Source organism: Artemia sp. Qi Xiang Cuo, chromosome 4, assembly GCF_049724085.1.
Source record: "Artemia sp. Qi Xiang Cuo chromosome 4, ASM4972408v1, whole genome shotgun sequence".
Classification (NCBI taxonomy): domain Eukaryota; kingdom Metazoa; phylum Arthropoda; class Branchiopoda; order Anostraca; family Artemiidae; genus Artemia; species Artemia sp. Qi Xiang Cuo.
In genome coordinates, this window is record NC_142797.1 from 50190962 (window position 1) to 50214645 (window position 23684).

The window sequence follows — 23684 nt, forward strand, 5'->3', positions numbered from 1 at the left end:
ACGAAAACACAATTACCAAAAAAAACAACCAATAATACACACACACACACGAAAGCTAAAGCGCAAACACTAAAACCAACAGACACAAACACCAAAACTTACACACACACAAGAACTTACACACTCACCATATCATAGTTACAGTGTCTTAATTTTTCAAATTTCATTTTGAATTTCTGTCGTGAAATGAAAGAGTTGGAATATTTCAGTAGTGACTTGTTGGGCTTTACCTTCTCACAGTTACATTCTCTTGATTTTTCGAAGTTCATTTTGAATTTCTGTCATGAAATGCAAGAGTTGGAAAATTGGGGTCTTAGTCCACCAGCCCGAATGGTGGAAATCCACTAGCTCAATATTGGGGTGCCAGTCCACCAGCCTGAACGGTGGAAATTTACTAGCTCAGAATTTGGGTCTTAGTCCACCAGCCCGAATGGTGTATATCCACTAGCTCTCTATTGGGGTCTCAGTCTTCCAGTCTGAATGGTGGAAATTCACTGTTTAAGTTAGGTTAGGTTAGATTATCATGAGCGCTCATGATAAGTTAACCTAACCTTTTCCGGCAGTATGGTTAGGTTAGGCTAGATTAAGTTAGGTTAGGTTAAGTTAGGTTAGGTTAGCCCACGTACGCTTCACTTAGGTGAGCTTAGGTTAGGTGAGAGACAGGCAAAAAGTTAGGTGTATGATTAGGTTAGGTTAGGTTAGATTAAATTAGGTTAGGTTAAGTTATGTTAGGCTAGGTTAGCCAACGTACGCCCGCGACCTTAGGCTAACCTAGTCTAACCTAACTTAACCTAACCTAATTTAATCTAACCTAACCTAACCTAATCATACACCAAACTTTTTGCCTGTCTCTCACCTAACCTAAGCTAACCTAAGTGAAGCATACATGGGCTAACCTAACTTAACCTAACCTAACTTAATCTAGCCTAACCTAACCATACTCGCCGGAAAAGGTTAGTTTAACTTCTACTGATCGCTCAAGATAAGTTAAACTACCAGAAATTACAAAATAAAATTAAACGATTCATACTGGTAAAATCAGACCGCAAAAGTAAGCCACGAGATTTCAAGCCTTCGGGCAGGTGGACTAGGACCCCAATGATGAGCTAGTGGATTTCCACCGTTCAGGCTGGTGGAGTTGGACCCCAATATTAAGCTAGTGGATTTCCACCATTCGGGCTGGTGGACTAAGACCCCAATTTTGCAACTCTTTCATTAAATGACATAAATTAAAAATGAACTTCGAAAAATCAAGAGAATGTAACTGTGAGCAGGTAAAGCACAGCAATTCACTACTTAAATATTACAACTTTTCATTTAACGTTAGAAATTCAAATGAAATTTGAAAAATTAAGACAATGTAACTGTGATATGGTAAGTGTGTAAGTTTTTGTGTGTGTGTAAGTTTTGGCGTGTGTGTGTGTAAGTTTTCGTGTGTTTGCGTCAGTTTTCGTGCGTGTGTGTGTAAGTTTTTATGTGCGTGTAAGTTTTCGTGTGTATAAGTTTTTGTGTGCATGTAAGTTTTTGAGTGTGTGTGTAAGTTGTCGTGTGTGTGTGTGTGTAAGTTTGCGTCATAATGTTATTGTTAATTTGTATGTTGTAGTGTGTGTGTGTGTGTGTGTGTGTATTATTTTGTGTGTGTGTAAGTTTTTTTTTTTTTTTGTAATAGTGTTTGCGTGCTTTTATGTTTTTGTGTGTGTGTAATTGTTTTTTTACATTTATTTTTTTGTGTGATTGTAAGTTTTTGCATGTTTGTGTTTTATATTGTGTTTGTGTGTTTTTGTGTTGGTGTCTAATCTTTTGTGTGTGGGTGTAAGTTTTTGTGTGTGTTTGTATTAGTTTGGTTTTTTGTGTGTGTGTGTAAGTTTTTTTTTTGTGTGTGTGTAAGTTTGTGTGTGTGTGTGTGTGTGTGTGTGTGTATTAGATTGTGTGTGTATTAGTTTTCTATTTTGATAGTTTTATAGTTTTTTTTGTTTCTTTAGTTTTGTGTGTGTGTGTGTGTGTTTGTATTTTTTTTTGCATTTGTGTTTGTGGGTATTGTTGTTTCATGTTCTTGTTTTTGTGTGTGTGTGTGTGTGTTTTTGTTTTTATGTTTGTTCGCTTGTTATTTTGATATTTGGCATTTTTTTTTGATCTTTTGTTTGTTTGTGTGTGTGTGTGTGTGTGTGTGTGTGTGGATGTTAGTGTGTGGTATGTTGGGTTCGTGTTCATGTGTAAGTTTTGTGTGTGTGTGTGTGTGTGTGTGTGTATGTTTTTGTGTGTGTGTAATATTTTTCGTGAGTGTTTATGTTTTCGTGTGTGTGTGTGTGTGTGTGAGTTTGTGTGTGTGTGTGTGTGTGTGTTTTTATTTTTTAGTTTTAATGTAAGTTTTTTTGTGCATGTAAGTTTTTGTGTGCATGTGTAAGATTTTTTGTGTGTGTGTGTGTGTAAGTTTTTGTGTGTGTGTTTTTTTTTGATTGTGTGCGTTAGTTTTAGTGTGTGTGTGTTAGTTTTCATGTGTGTGTGTGTTTATGTTTTTGTGTGTGTGTGAGTAATTTTTCGTGTGTGTGTTTAAGTGTTAGTGTCTGTGTGGTAGTTTTGGTGTGTGCGTGTTGTTTATTTTGCGTGTGTGTAAGTTTTTGTATTCATTTATTTTTTTATTTGCTTGTTTTTTTTCGTTTTCTGTATCTATATGTTAGTTTGTAGGTTTGTTTTTGTTTGCTTGAGTAATTTTTCTGTTATTAGCTTATTTGTAAAGCTTAGACACACAAAAACTTACACACACACACACAAAAACTTAGACCCACACGCAAAAACTTACATGCACACAAAAACTTACATGCACACAAAAACTTACACACACACACAAAACTTACACACACGCACAAAAACTTACACACACACACACAAAACTTACACACACACACACACACATGAAAACTTACACACACACGCACAAAACTTACACACACACGCCAAAACTTACACACACACACACAAAAACTTACACACACACACACACACAAAACTTACACATGCACACGAAAACTTACATGCACACAAAAACTTACATGCACACAAAAAATTACACACAAACACACACACAAAAAAATAACACACACACACACACTAACATACACACACACACGCAAAAAATAAAACACACACAAAAACTTACACACACACACAAACACACAAAAAAAATAACACATGACCACAAAAAAAACTCACACACACACGCACAAAACTTACACACACACACACACACACACACAAAACTTACACACACACACACGAAAACTTACACACACACACGCCAAAACTTACACACACAAAAACTTACACACACACACACACACACACAAAAACTAACACACCCACACGAAAACTTACATGCACACAAAAACTTACATGCACACAAAAACTTACACACACACACACACACACAAAACTTACACACACACACACACGAAAAAACACACACACACGCAAAAAATAAAACACACACAAACAAACACACACACAAAAACACACAAAAAAGAACACAATAAAACAAAAAAAACTCACACACACACGCACAAAAACTTACACACACACACTCACAAAACTTACACACACACACACGAAAACTAACACACAAGCGAAAAAAATTACACACAAAAAAACTAACACATGCACAATAAAAATTACACACACACAAAAGAAAAATAACACACACACTCCAACACTTACACACACACACAAAAAATAACACACACACACGCACACAAAAACTTACACATGCACACGAAAACTTACATGCACACAAAAACTTACATGCACACAAAAACTTACACACACACACACACACACAAAAAACACACACACACACACACACACGAAAACAAACACACACACGCCAAAACTTACACACACACAAAAACATACACACACACACACACACACACACAAAAACTGACACAAAAACACAAACAAACTCACACCCACACGCACAAAAACTTACAAACACACTTACACACACACACAAAAAACACACACACACACACGAAAAAATACACACAAACGCAAAAACAAACACACACAAAAAAAAACACACACACACACACACACACACACACAAACTTACACACACACACAAAAAAAACTTACACACACAAAAAATAACACACACACAAACACACACACACACACACTAACACAAACACACAAAAAACTTATATCAACACGCAATATCTTAGACACACAAAAACTTACACACACACACAAAAACTTACACCCACACGCAAAAACTTACATGCACACAAAAACTTACATGCAAACAAAAACTTACACACACACTAAAACTTACACAAACGCACAAAAACATACACACACAAACAAAAAAAAACACACACACACACGAAAACTAACACACACACTCAAAAAATAACACACACACACAAACAATCACACACACACACACACACAAAAACTAACACATGCAGACGAAAAATTACATTCACACAAAAATTAATGCACACACACACTAAAACTAACACAAAAACTAAAAAACTTACACACACAAAAGCAGAGACACACAAACAATTACACACACACACACACAAAAACTTACACCCACACGCAAAAACTTACACACACACACACAAAAAATTACACACACACAAAATGAAAAACAAAATCACAAACATACAAAGACACCCACACGCTCTCAAATTAAAACGAATACAAAAAAACTTACACACACAAACGAAAACATACACACAAACACAAACAAACACAAAAGCGAAAAAACTTACACACACACACAAAAACTTACACACACACACACACGAAATATAACGCACACCAAAGCCCAATTACACACACACACGCACTAACATACACACACAAACAATAATACACACACACACACACAAAAAAACTTACACATTCACACGAAAACTTACATGCACACAAAAACTTACATGCACACCAAAACTTACACACACGCACAAAAACTTACACGCACACACAAAAACTTACACACACACACACGAAAACTTACACACACACACGAAAACTTACACACACACGCACACAAACTACACACACACACACACACACACACACACACACACACACACACACACACACACACACACACACACACACACACACACACACACACACACACACACACACACACACACACACACACACACACACACACACACACACACACACACACACACACACACACACACACACACACACACACACACACACACACACACACACACACACACACACACACACACACACACACACACACACACACAAAACATACACACACACACAAACACACACACAAACTAACAAACACACACAAAAACTTACACACACACACAAAAGCTGACACACACAAAAACTTACACACACACACAAAAACTTACACCCTAATGCAAAAACTAACATGCACACAAAAACTTACAAGGACACAAAAACTGACAAACACACACACACACAAAACTTACAAACACGCACAAAAACTTACACACACACACAAAAACTTACACACCCACACAAAATTACACACACACACACACACACAAAAAAAACTTACACATGCAAACGAAAACTTACATGCACACAAAAACTTATACACAAACACACACAATAAAAAAAACACACACACCTAAAAACTTACACACAAATACGCATAGACACAAACAAGCTTACACACAAACACAAAAAAAAACTAACACACACACGCAAAAACTTACACCCACACGCAAAAACTTACATGCACACAAAAACTTACATGTACACAAAAACTTACACACACACTAAAACTTACACACACTCACAAAAACTTACACACACACACAAAAACTAACAAACACACACTAAAACTAATACACACACACACAAACAACCACATACAAACAGAAAAATAAAAAAAGCACCCGACAACTTAAATGACCATAAAAACTTAAATGCACACAAAAACTTACACACACGCACAAAATATTACACTCACACACAAAAACTTACACACACACACTAAAACTAACACACACACACTAAAACTTACACACACACACACAAAAACTTACACACACACACAAGAAAACTTACACACACACACTAAACCTTACACACACACGCAAAAACTTACCCACACACAAAAACTTACACACACACACAAAAAAAAAAAATTACACATTCAAAATAAAAATGACAAGCCCACAAAAACTTAAATTCACAAAAAAAAATACAAAAAAACACAGACACACAACAAAAAAACTCACACACACACACACACACACACGAAAAGAAACAAAAACACGCAGAAAAATACACACACACAAAAACTTGCACACAAAAACTAACACAAACATAAAAACTAAAGCTCACGAAAAAATAAAATAACAACACAAATTACAAACAATCACACAAAAAAAAAACTCACACACACACACACGAAAACTTAGACGACCACAAGAAAAAAAACACACACACACAAAATTACAAACAAACAAACAAACACACACACACACACACACAAACTTACACAACAACACAACAAAAACTCACACACACACGCACAAAAACTAGAAAACACACACACACACACACAAAACTTACACACACACACACGAAAACCCACACACACACGTCAAAACTTACACACACAAAAACTTACACACACACACACACACACACACACAAACATAAAATAACACAAAAAAAAACTTAAACTATAAACCAAACACACACAAACTTACACACACAAACAAAAACTTACAACCACAAACAAACGCATGGACACAAAAAAAGTTACACACACACACAAAAACTTAACCAAACATCAACAAACAAAAAATAAAACAAAAACAAACATACACACAAACACAAACAAACATACAAAAACAAAAAAACACGAAAACAAAAAGACAAAAAAACAAACACACTAAAACACAAACAAAAACACACACACACAGAAAAATACACACACACTAACACATTCAAACTAATACTTAAATTTACACAAAAACTTACACACACACACACACACTAAAACTTACACACATACACGACAAAACTTACACACAAAAAAGCTTACACACACAAAAACTTACACGCACACACACAAAAACTAACACACACACGCAAAAACTTACATGCACACAAAAACTTACATGCACACAAAAACTTACACACACAAAAACTAACACACACCCACAAAAACAACCACACACACACACAAAAACTTACACACACACACACTAAAACTTACTCACCCACACGAAAACGTACACACACACACGCCAAAACTTACACACACACAAAAACTTACACACTTACCATATCACAGTTACATTGTCTTAATTTTTCAAATTTCATTTTGAATTTCTGTCGTGAAATGCAAGAGTTGGAATATTTCAGTAGTGACTTGTTGTGCTTTACCTTCTCACAGTTACATTCTCTTGATTTTTCAAAGTTCATTTTGAATTTCTGTCATGAAATGCAAGAGTTGGAAAATTGGGGTCTTAGTCCACCAGCCCGAATGGTGGAAATCCACTAGCTCAGTATTGGGGTCCCAGTCCACCAGCCTGAATGGTGGAAATTCACTAGCTCAGAATTGGGGTCTTAGTCCACCAGCCTGAATGGTGGAAATCCACTAGCTTAATATTGGGGTCTCAGTCTACCAGTCTGAATGGTGGAAATTCACTGTTTAAGTTAGGTTAGGTTAACTTATCATGAGCGCTCATGATAAGTTAACCTAACCTTTTCCGGCGAGTATGGTTAGTTTAGGCTAGATTAAGTTAGGTTAGGTTAATTTAGGTTAGGTAAGCCCATGTATGCTTCACTTAGGTTAGCTTAGGTTAGGTGAGAGACAGGCAAAAAGTTAGGTGTATGATTAGGTTAGGTTAGGTTAGATTAAATTAGGTTAGGTTAAGTTAGGTTAGGCTAGGTTAGCCTACGTACGCGCGCGTACGTAGGCTAACCTAGCCTAACCTAACTTAACCTAACCTAATTTAATCTAACCTAACCTAACCTAATCATACACCTAACTTTTGCCTGTCTCTCACCAAACCTAAGCTAACCTAAGTGAAGCGTACATGGGCTAACCTAACTTAACCTAACCTAACTTAATCTAGCCTAACCTAACCATACTCGCCGGAAAAGGTTAGGTTAACTTATCATGAGCGCTCATGATAAGTTAACCTAACCTAACTTAAACAGTGAATTTCCACCATTCATACTGGTGGACTGAGACCCCAATATTGAGCTAGTGGATTTCCAGCATTCAGGCAGGTGGACTAAGACCCCAATGCTGAGCTAGTGAATTTCCACCGTTCAGGCTGGTGGACTGGGACCCCAATATTGAGCTAGTGGATTTCCACCATTCGGGCTGGTGGACTAAGACCCCAATTTTCCAACTCTTGCATTTCATGACAGAAATTCAAAATGAACTTCTAAAAATCAAGAGAATTTAACTGTGAGAATGTAAAGCACAAAATGTCACTACTGAAATATTACAACTTTTCATTTAACGACAGAAATTCAAAATGAAATTTGAAAAATTAAGACTATTTAACTGTGATATGGTAAGTGTGTGTAAGTTTTTTTGTGTGTGTAAGTTTTGGCGTGTGTGTGTGTGTAAGTTTTCGTGTGTGTGCGTAAGTTTTCTTGTGTGTGTGTGTGTAAGTTTTTGTGCGTGTGTGTAAGTTTTTGTGTGCATGTAAGTTTTTGTGTGCATGTAAGTTTTTGCGTGTGGGTGTAAGTTTTTGTGTGTGTGTGTGTGTGTAAGTTTTTGTGTGCATGTAAGTTTTCGTTTGCTTGTGTAAGTGTTTGTGTGTATGTGTGTGTGTAATTTTTTGTGTGTGTGTAAGTTTTTGTGTGCGTGTTTAAGTTTTTGTGCGTGTGTGTTAGTTTGTGTGTGTTTGTAATTTTTTGTGTGAATGTAAGTTTTTGTGTGCATGTAAGTTTTTGCATGTGTGTGTAATTTTTTGTGTGTGTGTGTTAGTTTTTGTGTGTCTTTGCTTTTGTGTTGGTGTGTTAGTTTTTGTGTGTGTTTGTATGTTTGTGTGTGTTTGTGTGTGTGTGTAAGTTTTTTTTGTGTGTGTGTGTAAGTTTGTGTGTGTGTGTGTGTGTGTGTGTGTGTATTTGTTTGTGTGTGTAATATTTTTCTTTTTTTTGAGTTTTTTAGTGTTTGTGTTTGTGTTTGTTTTGTGTGTGTGTGTGTGTGTTTGTAATTTTTTTTTAGTGTGTGCTTGTGTTTTTTTTGTGTTAATGTGCAATTTTTTGTGTGTGTGTGTGTGTGTGTGTGGATTTTATTTTTTGTGTGTGTGTTAGTTTTAGTGTGGTTGTGTATGTTTTTGTGTGTGTGTGTGAGTTTTGTGTGTGTGTGTGTGTGTTTAAGTTTTTGTGTGCATGTAAGTTTTAGTGTGCATGTGTAAGTTTTGTGTGTGTGTGTGTGTGTGTGTGTGTAAGTTTTTGTGTGTGTGTAATTTTTTGCGTGTGTGTGTATGTTTTAGTGAGTGTGTGTGTGTGTGTTTTTTTGTGTGTTTGTGTGTGTGTGTAAGTTTTTGTGTGAAAGTAAGTTTTTTTGTGCATGTAAGTTTTCGTGTGCATGTGTAAGTTTTTGTGTGTGTGTGTGTGTAAGTTTTTGTGTGTGTGTAAGTTTTTGCGTGTGTGCGTAAGTTTTCGTGTGTTTGTGTAAGTTTTCATGTGTGTGTGTGTAAGTTTTTGTGTGTGTGTGTGTAAGTTTTCGTGTGTGTGTGTAAGTTTTAGTGTGTGTGTGTAAGTTTTTGTGTGTGCGTGTAAGATTTTGTGCGTGTGTGTAAGTTTTTGTGTGAATGTCAGTTTATATGTGCATGTAAGTTTTAGTGTGCATGTGTATGTTTTTGTGTGTGTGTGTGTGTGTGTGTGTGTGCATAAGTTTTCGTGTGTGTGTGTAAGTTTTTTTGTGTGTGTTTAAGTTTTTGTGTGTGTGTAATTTTTAGTGGGTGTGTAATTTTTTGTGTAAATGGAATTTTTTGTGTGAATGTTAGTTTTTGAGTGTGGGTGTAAGTTTTTGCGTGTGGGTGTAAGTTTTTGTGTGTGTGTGTGTGTGTATTTTTTTTTGTGTATTATGTTTTGTGTGTGTTTTTTTTTTCGTGTGTTTGTTTATGTTTTATTGTGTGTGTGTTTGTGTGTATGTTTGTGTGTGCATGTAAGTTTTCATGTGCATGTGTAAGTTTTTGTGTGTGTGTGTGTGTGTGTAATTTTTTGTGTGTTTGTAAGTTTTTGTGTGTGTGTTTTAGTTTTTGTGTGTGTTTGTTATTTTTGTGTGTGTGTGTGTGTGTGTAAGTTTTTGTTTGCATGTCATTTTTTGTGTGCATGTAAGTTTTTGCTTGTTGGTTTAATTTTTTGTGTGTGTGTGTAAGTTTTGTGTGTCTTTGCTTTTGTGTGTGGGTATAAGTTTTTGTGTGTGTTTGTAAGTTTGTGTGTGTGTGTGTGTGTTTGTCTACGTTTTTTTGTGAGTCTTTTTGTTTGTGTTAGATATAGAGATTGTTTGTGGTATTGTGTCTGTGAGAGTGTGTGTGTGTGTGTGTGTGTGTGTGTGTGTGTGTGTGTGTGTGTGTGTGTGTGTGTGTGTGTGTGTGTGTGTGTGTGTGTGTGTGTGTGTGTGTGTGTGTGTGTGTGTGTGTGTGTGTAAGTTTGTGTGTGTGTGTAAGTTCTGGCGTGTGTGTGTAAGTTTTTGTGTGTGGGTGTAAGTTTTTGTGTGTGTGTAAGTTTTGGCGTGTGTGTGTAAGTTTTCGTGTGTGTGTGTAAGTTTTCGTGTGTGTGTGTGTAAGTTTTTTTGTGTGAGTGTAAGTTTTTGAGCGTGTGTGTAAGTTTTTGTGTGAATGTAAGTTTCTATGTGAATGTAAGTTTTCGTGTGCATGTGTAAGTTTTTGTGTGTGTGTAAGTTTTTGTGTGTGTAATTTTTTGCGTGTGTGTGTGTAAGTTTTAGTGTGTGTGCGTTAGTTTTCGTATGTGTGTGTGTGTGTAAGTTTTTGTGTGTGTGTGTTAGTTTTTGTGAGTGTGTGTAAGTTTTTGTGTGTGAGTTTTTTTTAGTGTGTGTGTGTAAGTTTTTGTGTGTGTTTGTTTAAGTTTTTGATTTTGTGTGTTAGTTTTTTTGTGTGTGTGTGTGTGTAAGCTTGTGTGTGTGTAAGTTTTTGTGTGTGTGTGTGTAAGTTTTTGCGTGTGGGTGTAATTTTTTGTGTGTGTGTGTGTGTAATTTTTTGTGTGTCTAAGCTCTTGTTTGTCTCTGATTTTTCGTTTGTGTGTTTGTGTTCGTGTGTGTGGGTATAATTTTGTGTGTGCGTGTAAGTTTTCGTTTGAATTTGTAAGTTTGTGTGTGTGTGTGTGTATGAGTTTTTGTGTGTTTGTGTAAGTTTTTTCGTGTGTGTGTTAGTTTTCGTGTGTGTGTGTATAAGTTTTTGTGTGTGTAAGTTTTTGTGTGTGTGTGTAAGTTTTTGTGTGTGTGTGTAAGTTTTTGTGTGCATGTAAGTTTTTGTGTGCATGTAAGTTTTTGCGTGTGTGTGTAAGTTTTTATGTGTTTGTGTTATTTTTTGTGTTTATAAGCTTTTACGTGTGGATATAAGTTTTGTGTGTGTTTTTGTAAGTTTGTGTGTTTGTGTGTGTGTGTGTTTGTAAGTTTTTGTGTGTGAAAGTTTTTTGTGTGTGTGTGTGTGTAAGTTTGTGTGTGTGTGTGTGTGTGTGTGTGTTAGTTTTTGTGTGTGTTTGTTTTGGCGTGTGTGTGTATTTTTTCGTGTGTGTGTATGGTTGTTTTGTGTGTGTGTGTGTGTGTGTGTGTAAGTTTTTGTGTTTGTGTGTGTGAGTTTTTTTTGTGTTCATGTGTAAGTTTTTGTGTGTGTTTGTGTGTGTGTGTAATTTTTTGTGTGTGTGTAAGTTTTTGAGTGTGTGTGTGTGTTTTAGTGTGTGTGTGTTTGTGTGTGTAAGTTTGTGTGTGTGTGTGTGTGTGTGTACTTTTTGGTGTTCATGTTAGTTTTTGTGTGCATTTAATTTTTCGTGTGAATGTGTTAGTTTTTTTTTGTGTGTGTGTGTGTGTAAGTTTGTGTGTGTGTGTGTGTGTATTTGGTGGAGTGTTTTTGAATTTTTTCGAGTGTTTATGTGTTAGTTTTAGTGTGAATGTGTAAGTTTTTGTGTGTGTAAGTTTTGGCGTGTGTGTGTAAGTTTTCGTGTGTGTGTGTGTAAGTTTTGTGAGTGTGTGTGTGTGTAAGATTTTGTGAGTGTGTGTGTGAGTTTTTTTGTGTTCATGTGTAAGTTTTTGTGTGTGTGTGTGTGTTAGTTTTGGCGTGTGTGTGTGAGTTTTAGTGTGTTTGTGTGTTTAAGTTTTGTGTGTGTGTGTGTGTGTAAGTTTTTGTGTGATTGTTAGTTTTTGTGTGCATGTAAGTTTTAGTGTGCATGTGTTAGTTTTTGTGTGTGTGTGTGTGTGTGTAAGTTTTCGTGTGTGTTTGTGTTAGTTTTGTGTGTGTGTGTGTGTGTGTGCAAGTTTTTGTGCGTGTGTGTGTGTGTTTTTTTTGTGTTCTTGTTTAAGTTTTTGTGTGTGTGTGTGTGTGTGTGTGTAAGTTTTTGTGTGTTTGTAATTTTTTGGGTGTGTGTGTGTGTTTTAGTGTTTTTTTTTTTGTTATTTTTTTTTGTTTGTGTGTGTGTAAGTTTGTGTGTGCATGTAAGTTTTTGTGTGCATGTAAGTTTTCGTGTGCATGTGTTGTGTGTGTGTGTGTGTGTGTGTGTTTATGTTTTTGTGTTTTTAAGTTTTTGCTTGTGTTTGTAAGTTTTCGTTTGTGTTTTTGTTTATTTTGTGTGTGTGTGTGTGTGTGGGTGTGTGTGATTTTTTGTGTGTGTGTGTGTGTGTGTTTTTTTTTGTGTGCCTGTGTAATTTTTTTTGTGTGTGTGTGTGTGTGTGTAAGTTTTTGTGTGTGTGTAAGTTTTGGCGTGTGTGTGTTAGTTTTAGTGTGTGTGTGTGTGTGTCAGTTTTTTTTTTTTTTGTGTTTAATTTTTTTTTTTGATTTCTTTTTTTGTATGCATTTTAGTTTTAGTGTGCCTTTTTAATTTTTTGTGTGTGTGTGTGTTTGTGTGTAAGTTTTTATGTGTGTGTGTGTGTAAGTTTTGGCGTGTGTGTGTTAGTTTTCGTGTGTGTGTGTAAGTTTTCGTGTGTGTGTGTAAGTTTTTGTGTGTGTGTGTAAGTTTTTGTGTGTGTGTAAGTTTTTGTGTGCATGTATGGGGACCGGGGGAGGACCTTTGGGGCCCAGGGAGGGCGTTTGGGGATCTGTGGGCCCTTGAGGATTGAGTGGTCTTTTGGGAGCCCAGGGGACCTTTGGAGACAAGGGAAGGGCCTTTGGGAGCCCAGTTGACCTTTGGGGACCGGGGGAGGACCTTTGGGGGCCCGGGGGACCCTTGGGGGCCGTGTGGCTCTTTGGGAGCCCGGGGGACCTTTGTGGACCAGGGGAGGGCCTTTGGGGGTCTGAGGAGGGCGTTTGGGGGATAACATTTCGAAATTTTTACTTTTTAGTTTACTTTTTTTTTTGCGGCGCATCCCTGCGGTGCATCCTGCGGCGCGTTCCTGCGGCGCATCCCTGTGGTGCTTCCCCTCCGGCGCTTTCCTGACTCGCTGCGCATCCCTACGGCACATCCGGCGGCGCTTTCCTGCGGGGCCTCCCGGCGGCGCATCCCCGGCGGCGCTGTCTTGACCCCGCGGCGCATCCGTGTGGCGCATCCGGCGGCGCTGTCCGGGCCCACGGCGCAGCCTGACGGCGCTTCTCTGGTCCGGGGGACCGTTGGGGGCCAGGGGTGGGCCTTTGGGGGCACAGGGTGGGCCTTTGGGGCACCGGGAGGGCCTTTGGGGGGCTGGGGGGCCCGTTGGGGGCCTGGGGCACATTGGGGGGCCGGTGGAGGGCCTTGGGGACCCCGTTGGTACTTTGGGAGGTCGATGGGCCTTTGGGGGGCCCGGGGATGGCCTGTGGGGGTCTGGGTGGGCCTTTGGGGGCGCCGGTGGCCCTTTGGGAGCTTGGGGGGCCTTTGAGGACCGGGGGCTTCCTTCGGGGTTGGGGTAGGAGGATTGGAACCCTTTGGGGTTGGGTTAGTGGACCTCACAACACTGTTCAAATGAAACTTGTGTATTATAACGACCACAGAGTTTCACCATTAAATTCTCTTCTAAAATCTCTTCAAAAATCATCTTTTAAAATGTCTCTAACTGTTTCGCCAAAATAGTTCCATAACCTGTCTAAAACAGTTTCCCCCAAATAATCCCTAAACGTAATTCAGTGTGTTCCTTTTGTTTTTGGCATCTCTGCGCTAATGTATTTCAAATTAATAAGAAACCTGATTCCCGCGCTAAAACAATTCATCGCTAAGATGTTTCTTGGAGAATTGTTTCCATGGCCTTTGGCTATTAATATCCTTTGGAGTTCAACCAAAAGAGTTGTTTCCGAGGCAAAGACATTAATGACTTGGATCTATTCCTGGAGAATTGTTTCTATGCGAAAATTTTTAAAGTCTGACAGACGATGTCATTGGTTGATTGATCTGTTAAGAAAGGGGAATTAATTTGTTGTTTCTAAGGGGAATTATTGATTCACGATAGGTGAATTGAGGTCAACAGCACAGGTGTTCCAAATTCCTGGACGGCATAACATTTGCTGAGAGCGTGCACTTACAACAACAACAACATCGACCTTGGAAATTTAGGTCATTGACCCCATTAACCACGTGTTCTCCCTAATGACTCTATGCCCATATTTGGTGTACTCGTGGGAGCTTTAGGGTCACTTCTACTTAGATATAATAAAGAGATAATATTCAGAGTAGCAAAGTCGCAAGATTTTTTCGATGTTGAAAAAAAGTTTGAAAGACTTTGAAGATGACTTTTTACATATTTAAATTCGTTAAGTTCATTTTAATAACATTTTTCATTAGTTTAAGACTTTGAAGTCTTAGAAAGAAAAACTTGGATGCTAGAAACTAGGGCAATGACAGTTGTCAAATATTGCTCTTAAAAAATTTGAGCTGCACAAAGATTAGATATGTCTAAAGATAGTTCTAGGTAATCACTTAAGAGAATGACTATCAAACGTAAGGTCTTACGAAAATTTGGTTCGACCCGACTATCTCCGGGTGCTAAGAAATAAAGATTAAGATGGTTAGATCAAATTGCTGGCAGAAATCGTGCTTTTAGCATTCCAGCCGAGGCCAAACAAAAAGTCTTTGAATGGGCTGGAAGAGCCTAGGAAATATTTAAAGACAGCAGGAGCTTCACGAGAGGGTGTAATGAATGGAGTTATGAACAGAGAGTACAGGACAAGGAGTGTGCGTAGCTATCCTGGCCTCAGGCTCTTTGGTGCTGCAAGAAGCTGCCAGGTATTTTATCCCTATTCTTATCGGTTTCATTATAACCATTTAAGTTTTCATACCACACTGCCTTTCCACTTATAGTGAAAGTGAAAGAAACACATGTAACAAGGGGTAAAACTTTTAATTTAGATCATTCCATCCGCTCACAAGTTAGTATTTGACCTTACGGACCCACACGATATTATACCACAATATGGCTGGATTTGTGTAGTATTTTTGTCACCATACTTGATTCTGTTTCGATTCTGTACTAAAGAAAAGCAATGTTTATGAAAAGTCGAACGGTTCAGTCTAGTTATTCTAGTTCTTTTTTTTCAGTTGATACAGACATCTGGATATGAAGCAGGAGCATTTGGGATATGAAGCAGTGACTTATTTTTTCACTATCTTAATTAAAAGTTTTACCCGTTAATATTCATTTTTATTTCATTTTAATTATTTCAACTTTCTAGACAACCTCATCGTCTTTCATTAATATTTCTGTCATTTTTAGACCTAAAGCATTTTTAGACCTAAAGACATTGTTAGAGCAAAAGCGGAGACAAAATATAAACCCACCAGCAAGTCCATAGTGTTGACTTCAACCTATCGTAATTTTTTATTTTAGTCGATTCTTTTGCAGGTGTATTGACTGTAATAAATCCTTCAGCCAGGCTGCAAATCTTACTGCCCACGTTCGGACCCATTCTGGAGAAAAGCCTTTCAAATGTGGAGTATGTGACCGGCGGTTTAGTCAGAGTAGTTCTGTAACAACTCACATGAGAACTCATTCTGGAGACAGGCCCTATAGGTAAGAATGCCATCTGTCTCTTCGTTTACTGACAAAATCCCTTTTCACCTGAAATGGGAAAATTCATATAAATCAGGCCCCTTTTGTCAAAAGTCCCCTCTGTGTCACTTCCCTCCACTCGCTACTACCAGCTAACACCAACCTTCCAAAACAAACCTCTTACTATCTGCTTTTTTCATCTGGTTCTTTTTCAGTGTTTAATGGGCATAAGATTATGACGCCATTCCAATCACACCAAGTCGATTTTTCTCGGATTTCTTTTCCAGTGAAAATTTGTCTTGATTGTCATAGTTTACAGCCATGCTCATGGTTCTAACATTACTCTAAAAAAATTTCAAGTTTTGGTGTCAAGTTAGTTTAGGTGTTAGGTGATTAAATAGTCTAGGTGTATTTTCTGTCTATGGAATCACAGAAACAGACTCTCACAGAAATGTAATAGGACATATAGGCCTACTAATGAATATTTATTTATCCATGTCTGGTTTATGTACAAAAATTATAGTTTTTGAGCGGCTAGTCCTAAAACTATTAGTTTTCATTTGATGTTTAATTTCGTAGAAGTTCACTGATTCCAAGGATTGGAATGTGACTAGAGAACGATTGGGTTTTTCCATTTTTCAGTCTAAGATACGATTTTTTTTTTCAAGCGTCATGTCGCTAAAAGAATTGTTAAGAAAAGCAACAGCTTCTTTCAAAAGCTAAAAAAAACTGGGTAAGATTTCATGAAAGTTAAATGTCAATATTTTAATTTTAGGTGTCGTATGTGCAGAAAGGCATTTTCAGATTCATCAACCCTTACAAAACATATGAGAATCCATTCAGGAGAGAAACCTTACCAGTGTAAACTTTGCATGCTTCGTTTCTCGCAGTCGGGCAATCTCAACAGACACATGAGAGTGCATTCTGGTGCTATTTAAGCGCAATTTTCTTCTTGGAGTATTTCTTACAAGCCCTAGCGATGATCTCTCAATATTAGTGGCACTTGCTTTTTGGGGCACACGTGAACGGTGCTCGCTTCATTATATCCAGATAACCAGTGTATTCACCTCATTCTTATGAAAGAATTGTGTTCGTACTTCCCTACTGTAAATGAACGGAATGTATCTCTTAGCTAATGTGTCATCAGTATTATATAGTGAAAAAAACTTATCAAGGGCTTTTGAAGCTCAATTCCTGATATATTTATATAGACCCAGAAAATGTTTTACAATATTACCTGGTCAGACTTTTCTTGTATAGTTCCTGTTTGAAAGTTTTATTTTAAAATTCGTGAAGATTTATAGGCAATTGTGCAGTTAGACATGAAGCTAGTCATTATAACGATTTTTACTTTCAGTTCTAATAAAACGAAATTGGAAAAGGAAGCCCTGGTACTTATAAGAGCTTTAGGATTATGCAGTTAAAAGGTTTCAAGTCCGTGTCAGAAGTCGGATTAAGTTTCTATGTTCTTCCGTCTATAAAATCGATTCACCAAAAATAAACTGGGATAGCTACCTATGTTTGTCAAGGCTGATTAAGCGAAACAAAGCACATTATACAGTCCCGTTTTTCATAAAGGAAAACTACGATTATGTTTTAGTAAATGCGTATAAAAACAGCTCTGATAATTCAATGACTGGAAAAATGAAAATCTCAAAATTTTAGTGTTTTTGCACCAAAGTTTTATTATAAATATGACACATTTATTGACAATTTTATTATTTTTATGTTAACTTGCCCTTTTTAAAAAACTAGCGAGTTTAATGTAATATTTTTAGGAATGAAAGATTCGATATCTTCAAGTCACAGACTCATTCTATCAAGTGAAGGAGAACTTATTTACAGAATATTATCCTTTCAATAAAACAATGACAAATTAATAATTTTCTAGGGGAAAACATTCAAAAAGAGGGAACAACTGTAGAATATTGTGGGAAACTTACTAAGTTATGGGGAAAATTGTGAGAATATTGAGATGTCTTCGGGGGGGAGGGAGGATTTCCGAAAAGAAAAATGAAACTATGGGGAAAATGTAAAAACACCCAATGAATGTGCCAGATTTGTATATTACTATGTCAATCCTCTTTGGCGTGTTCGCAGTCTAAAAAAGAAATTACTTCATACTTAAAACATGATTAGATTTCTAGGCCCAAACTGTTTCCTTTCCAAGTAATATTTTTAAAAAAGGAAAAAAAGATCATGAATTGTCGTTTTCTAGGCAAGAGCAGTTTTTGCTACTCCGTGTTAGCTTGGAATCTAATTCTATGCTGTTAGGTAATAGTCATCATTCAGCAACTATTAATAAAATTCGCTGCGTCCTATTAGGTATTATTAACAAATCCTAGATCATCACAAGTTTTCCATGAACTATATATCATTTACTCGAGAAAAAGTAAGTAAAAGATTCAACTTCTAAAAATCTTAAAAATTGTTGTCTCGCTTATAGGTAGGTATTCTACTGGCAAAAGCAGAATACTGGTTGCTCTCGACGTAAAACTTACCTTTGGTTCCCTTGGTGCGATTTTTTTTTTTTAACGCAAACGGGCTCAGGGATAGCGGATCCAGGAGATTTGCGAAAATGTTCACACAGAAACGGTTCACTGCAGCCGTTGTAGCGCAAGAAATATTATGAGATATTTAAAAAGTATATGCATAGGAAAAGGCTAAATCCAAGTTCTAGAAGTCAAGAAAATATTCAAAGGGCTAACCTGTATTAGCCTGCCTAATGAAAAATATAATTCATATCTTTTATGCTCATTTCCCTGGAAATATCCCCCAGGTCTCGCGGATTAAAATCTTGTATTAAAAGGACACGACCTTCATGTTGTTTGTCAAATATTAACTGAAAATTTCTGATAAACATGTTTAGTTTCTCAGTTACTTGCAATTTATGGTTCTACAAAGCTATCTATTCAATATAACAGATGCGATTTTTAACGGCTGAGTAGAAATATTTCAACGCAACTGTTGAACCGTTGTGACACATCAACTTGCAGAAAAAACGGAAGAAATTTGACGAATCACGCGAAAACCGGCATTTTTACGTGGAATTGCATCAGTGAGAACCAAGGGTTATGAGATCTTCAGAATATTTAAAGCACAGTTTATAGACAGTAAGCTTATCGCAGATCATTTCTGGTCATCGTGAACAAAAAGCTCCTCCCACTTCTTTCTGCCTTAGCTTGTTTAGCCTGTTTCTGAATATACCAGTAAGCTTATCGCAGATCATTTCTGGTCATCGTGAACAAAAAGCTCCTCCCACTTCTTTCTGCCTTAGCTTGTTTAGCCTGTTTCTTTCCACTCGCACCCCTGTCCGTGTTTTTATAATGGGAGAGATAGAGAATGATCATACTGCTATATTCTGTCTACTGTGATTTAAAGTATAGACTTTGCTACCAAATAGATGGCACTGGCGCATATTTCAATGATGTCTGGAAATTTTAGAGAGATAAAACAATCTATTTCTATGCGCAAGCAAACAGAAGTTTGTCAAAACCAATACAAAATTATGTATAGGATAATAAATGAATTGATTCAGATTTTGAAAGTAAACGAAAATATAGAAGTATATCACAACGGGCAAAGCTTTTAATCATGATAAAGCTTTAATCCTGAATAACATAAAAAAAGCTAGAATGTTTTAGTTCCACAGTCAAAAAACTTTAACAGAATAAACAGCTACAAAACACAAAGAAATAACTTAGAAGATGAACACACTTTATATATAATAGAAAGAGAAAAAAATGAACAAATTCAAACCGGGAAAAATGTTTACAGGTGTTCGTCAAAAATGCTGAGTAAGTTCGTCAAATGCTATCCAAAGATTTTCAAAGGGCATAATCCTTTAGCCAGTTCACCAAAATTATGAATTTTCCCATTTTTGCCTTTGTTAAGAGAAACATTTTCCTTAGGATTGGCACATGTCCTTCACTATTTCAAAGAAATTAGACGAGCTTGATGAATAAAATTTTTACAAATCAACCAAGGTATGGGTTTCTGATGTCTTGAAAGTTTCATTCGAGCTGCTCAATCACCTTTTTGAAAATAGTGAAGAAAGTAGTGTCAAAATGGTGTTTGTTTACCCTAATATTAAAATAAAAATACAGTATGTATTCATTCTAGGCTATAAACACTTTTCGCCATTAAAGCATAATAACAGCACTACAGATTGCCATAATTGTTTATCAAGTGCACCTCTTATATCCTTCCACCTTTTGAGCTTCATCACTGCCGGACAAGGGATGTTATTTAGTGTTTATTGACTTATTTAATTTGAAATTCGGATATTAATTATATATACACTTTAAATAAATATACACAACCTGGTATATGTTCCCACTGAAAAAGGAATTTTGCGACAGGCCTAGAGCTATACCACTACTACTACTAACAAATAACTGCAGCACCAGGTCACCCAAGGCCAATAAAGCTGCACACGCTCCTCCTCTATCCCGATCTTTTAAAAGCTTCCTTCTTTGCACCCTCCCAAGAAATTCCGATCTCCTTTAAATCTTTTCTTGCGACGTCTTCCCACCCCATTCAGCAACAACCTGCTTTTCCTTTGACCCTAGATGGATGGCCATAAAAAACGATCTTTCTTAATTTGTCATACTTCATCCGCCAAACGAGTTTCAGTTATCTCAACCTTTAGGACGGCATTTTCGTAAAGCTTATTGTTTGAAAAAACGGTCAGTCAAATGGATATCCAACACTACCCTTAAAAAATTCCTCTGGAAAGCATCTAACAAATCCTCCTCCGTCTTCCGAAACATCCAACTTTCAGAACCATAGTTCACTACTGTCATTATTGTAGCTTCAAATATTGTAATTCTTGATGGCAGACGAATCTTCCTATTCCTCCAGAGTATTCCAGAGTATTGATTCAGACTTCGTTGTGTTAACACCAAAAATTTTTCGGATATAACCCTGCTAAAGCTGTGAAATTTCACTGTTGACTTTCAGTTTGGATTTATTTTCATAATCGGATTATCATTTTGGCCATACCAAATTCCCTTTGGACAGTAAATTTTGATTGCCAGTCTTCAGAGTGTAAGCACCTGTTTTTGACTTATTATTTCACTAACAAGAACTTCATTAATTCAGTGACCTTCAGCAATTATAAAAGTTCACAATTAAGATGGAATTGGACATACGATTTTTGTAGGCAATTACGCTGGGATTGAGGTGGGGAAAAAGTAAGCAGGAGAGGGGTGGAGAGCTGTTAGCCAGAGTCGTGGTACCCGCTGGGCTTGCCCCTTAAATTGCGGGGACAAGGTAGACAGCCTTCAACGTTTCACTTACTTCTCTCGCAGGGAAACCACAAGAAAAATATCGAATTAGTTCTACATTTGGATTAGATTAAGTCGTTTTATATAAGGAACATTTAGTGTTATTGTTTTCGAATTGCGTAGCATAAGGGAAAAGCCGCACAGTGTTGCCACGACTGTTCTTGTTCAATATGCCAGAAAACGGTGAAATAAATTTGGCCGTATTATCGCCGAATAGCATCGGAAAACTTACGGTACCTATTCTGGGCGTTCTTCTCGAAAAACATGGACTAGATACGTCCGGGAAAAAAGCAGACCTTGAAGCACAAGTGAAATTATTGACTGCCAAGCTACAAACGGATGGTGACGATGGGAGAGGGCAGGCAACTCCTCCCAGAAATGTGACGGATAAAGAATTATTTGTATCCCCTAAATTTACCCGGAAAGAACCTGCAGCTAAGAAAAGTCTCGAACCGATGCTTTTGGACGACGGAGGCGACTTCTCTACAGATGAAGATTTTGCTCAGGAGAGTTGATGCAGCTCCGCCTTGCTATAGCCGAAAAAGACAAAATCATTAAGCTTCAACAAAAGCAAATAGATCTATTGCTAAATTTTGTGGCACCTGAGCTGAAAGAGGATGTTGCCAACCAGCTTAAACAACAAAGCGTTTCTAAACAAAGTCGCTCAAAGTTTACTAGTCGACCACACACAGAACGGAAACAGAAAAGGACGATTTGCAAATATTTTGGTCTCGGAAAATGCAACAGAGGTAAAGCTTGTACTTATGTCCATCCTTGCAAGTTTTATAAGGCTAATAAGTGCAAGAGTCAGAACTGCAAGTTTGATCACCCGAACCTGTGCAAGCATGGTTCGTTACGCCAGTGCCCTAACAAACATAAATGCAACTTTGTACACACCATGAAACAGGAACTGCCTCCAAAGCAGCAACCGGTGAGGTCTCCAAATACCAACCATCCTAGGCGTTTCCCATTGAATAATCATAGAAGACTGGTTTCTAACGAGAGAGGTATTTCCCTCTTGTATTTAATGTACCCTAACCAAAATGCTGCTCCTTCTTTCTTCTCAGGTAACGGCCAAGTTGTTCAACCCAGCCCAGTTCTCCTTCCCTACTGGAGTATGGCGAGCCACTAGCCATCTCTTGGGGTTCCTGTAGCTCCCACGCCCGTTGTCCCAACAAGTTCTAATAATTTGGGAAACTTCCAGCATTTTTCGGCAATCTACCCCAGGTAGATAAAAAGAAAGAAATAGCTAGTTCTTACGACCTCTTTTCTCCTTGTTAATGCCCAGTCTCTAAGCAATAAGGTGACGAAATTTTATACAACAGTAAATGATAATAGAATTGATATTTGCTGTACAACAGAGACGTGTTCAGTCGATGAATTTAACACCCACATAAGCAACTATGATTTTCTTATCAACAGCAGGTTAAACAAGGAAGGTGCTATCATCACTCGTGGAGGAGGAGTCGGTATGTACATTCGGAATGGTATATCACATCAGATATTTGAAGGCTCTCAGACAACCAGCTACGAGCTGTTATGGGTAATATTGATACCAAAAGTTCTTCCCCGTACGTTTTCCTCGATTGTGGTTGGAGTACTCTATTTTCCGCCGCGGTCGAGTTACAGGCGGGAGCTCAAAGCCCATCTACAATCATGTTTGGATGAGATTAAATTGAGACACCTAAACAGTTCTGTGGTTCTTATGGGTGACTTCAACGACCTATTACCCAGCTGGATTGAACGATCGCTAAGCTTGAAGCAAGTTGTTCGTGAAAAGACAACTCAAAAATCTGTCATTGATCTCATCCTCACAGATATTTTCGATTTCTATAGTGATTCAGTGACATTGCCGAGTCTTGGTAAAAGTAAACACTTCTGTATACACTGGTGTCCCAGGGAGAAAAAGATAATAGGAACCGAGCGATTTTTTTTTAGCTAGCCTCTGACTGAGTTTTGAAAAGAGCTATTCGCTAAATGGACTATGTTAAAAAACTGGAAAAGTTTGTACGAGTACTGCGATGTCAGCTACATGTATTGATTATTTTCTATTAAATTACGGAGAGCTTACGATGTATATTTTCAAGAGAAGACAGTCACTGTAAACTCAGGTGGCAAGCTCTGGATTAATTCGTGCCTGAAAAGGCTGATACCCATCGCAACAGGCTCCATAAAAAGGGGAAGATAGGTGAAGCTTCCAAGCTGAGAAATCAAGTGGTCTATGAATGTAGATTGGCTGAGAGTCATACGGTTCAAAA

At 37.5% G+C, this 23684-nt stretch overlaps 1 protein-coding gene across 2 annotated transcripts in view; it reads left to right on the forward strand.

Moving 5' to 3' along the window:
* The window catches only part of LOC148953197 (uncharacterized), a 128417-nt gene extending 110971 nt beyond the window's left edge, over nt 1–17446 (forward strand). For both annotated transcript variants that reach the window (XM_089087566.1, XM_089087567.1), the window contains 2 exons: nt 15992–16159; nt 16914–17446. In XM_089087566.1, coding sequence (XP_088943692.1) covers nt 15992–16159; nt 16914–17076 — 331 coding nt within the window. In that variant the 3' untranslated portion in view covers nt 17077–17446. The remainder of the gene's footprint in view (nt 1–15991; nt 16160–16913) is intronic.
* The last annotated feature ends 6238 nt before the right edge of the window (nt 17447–23684 follow it).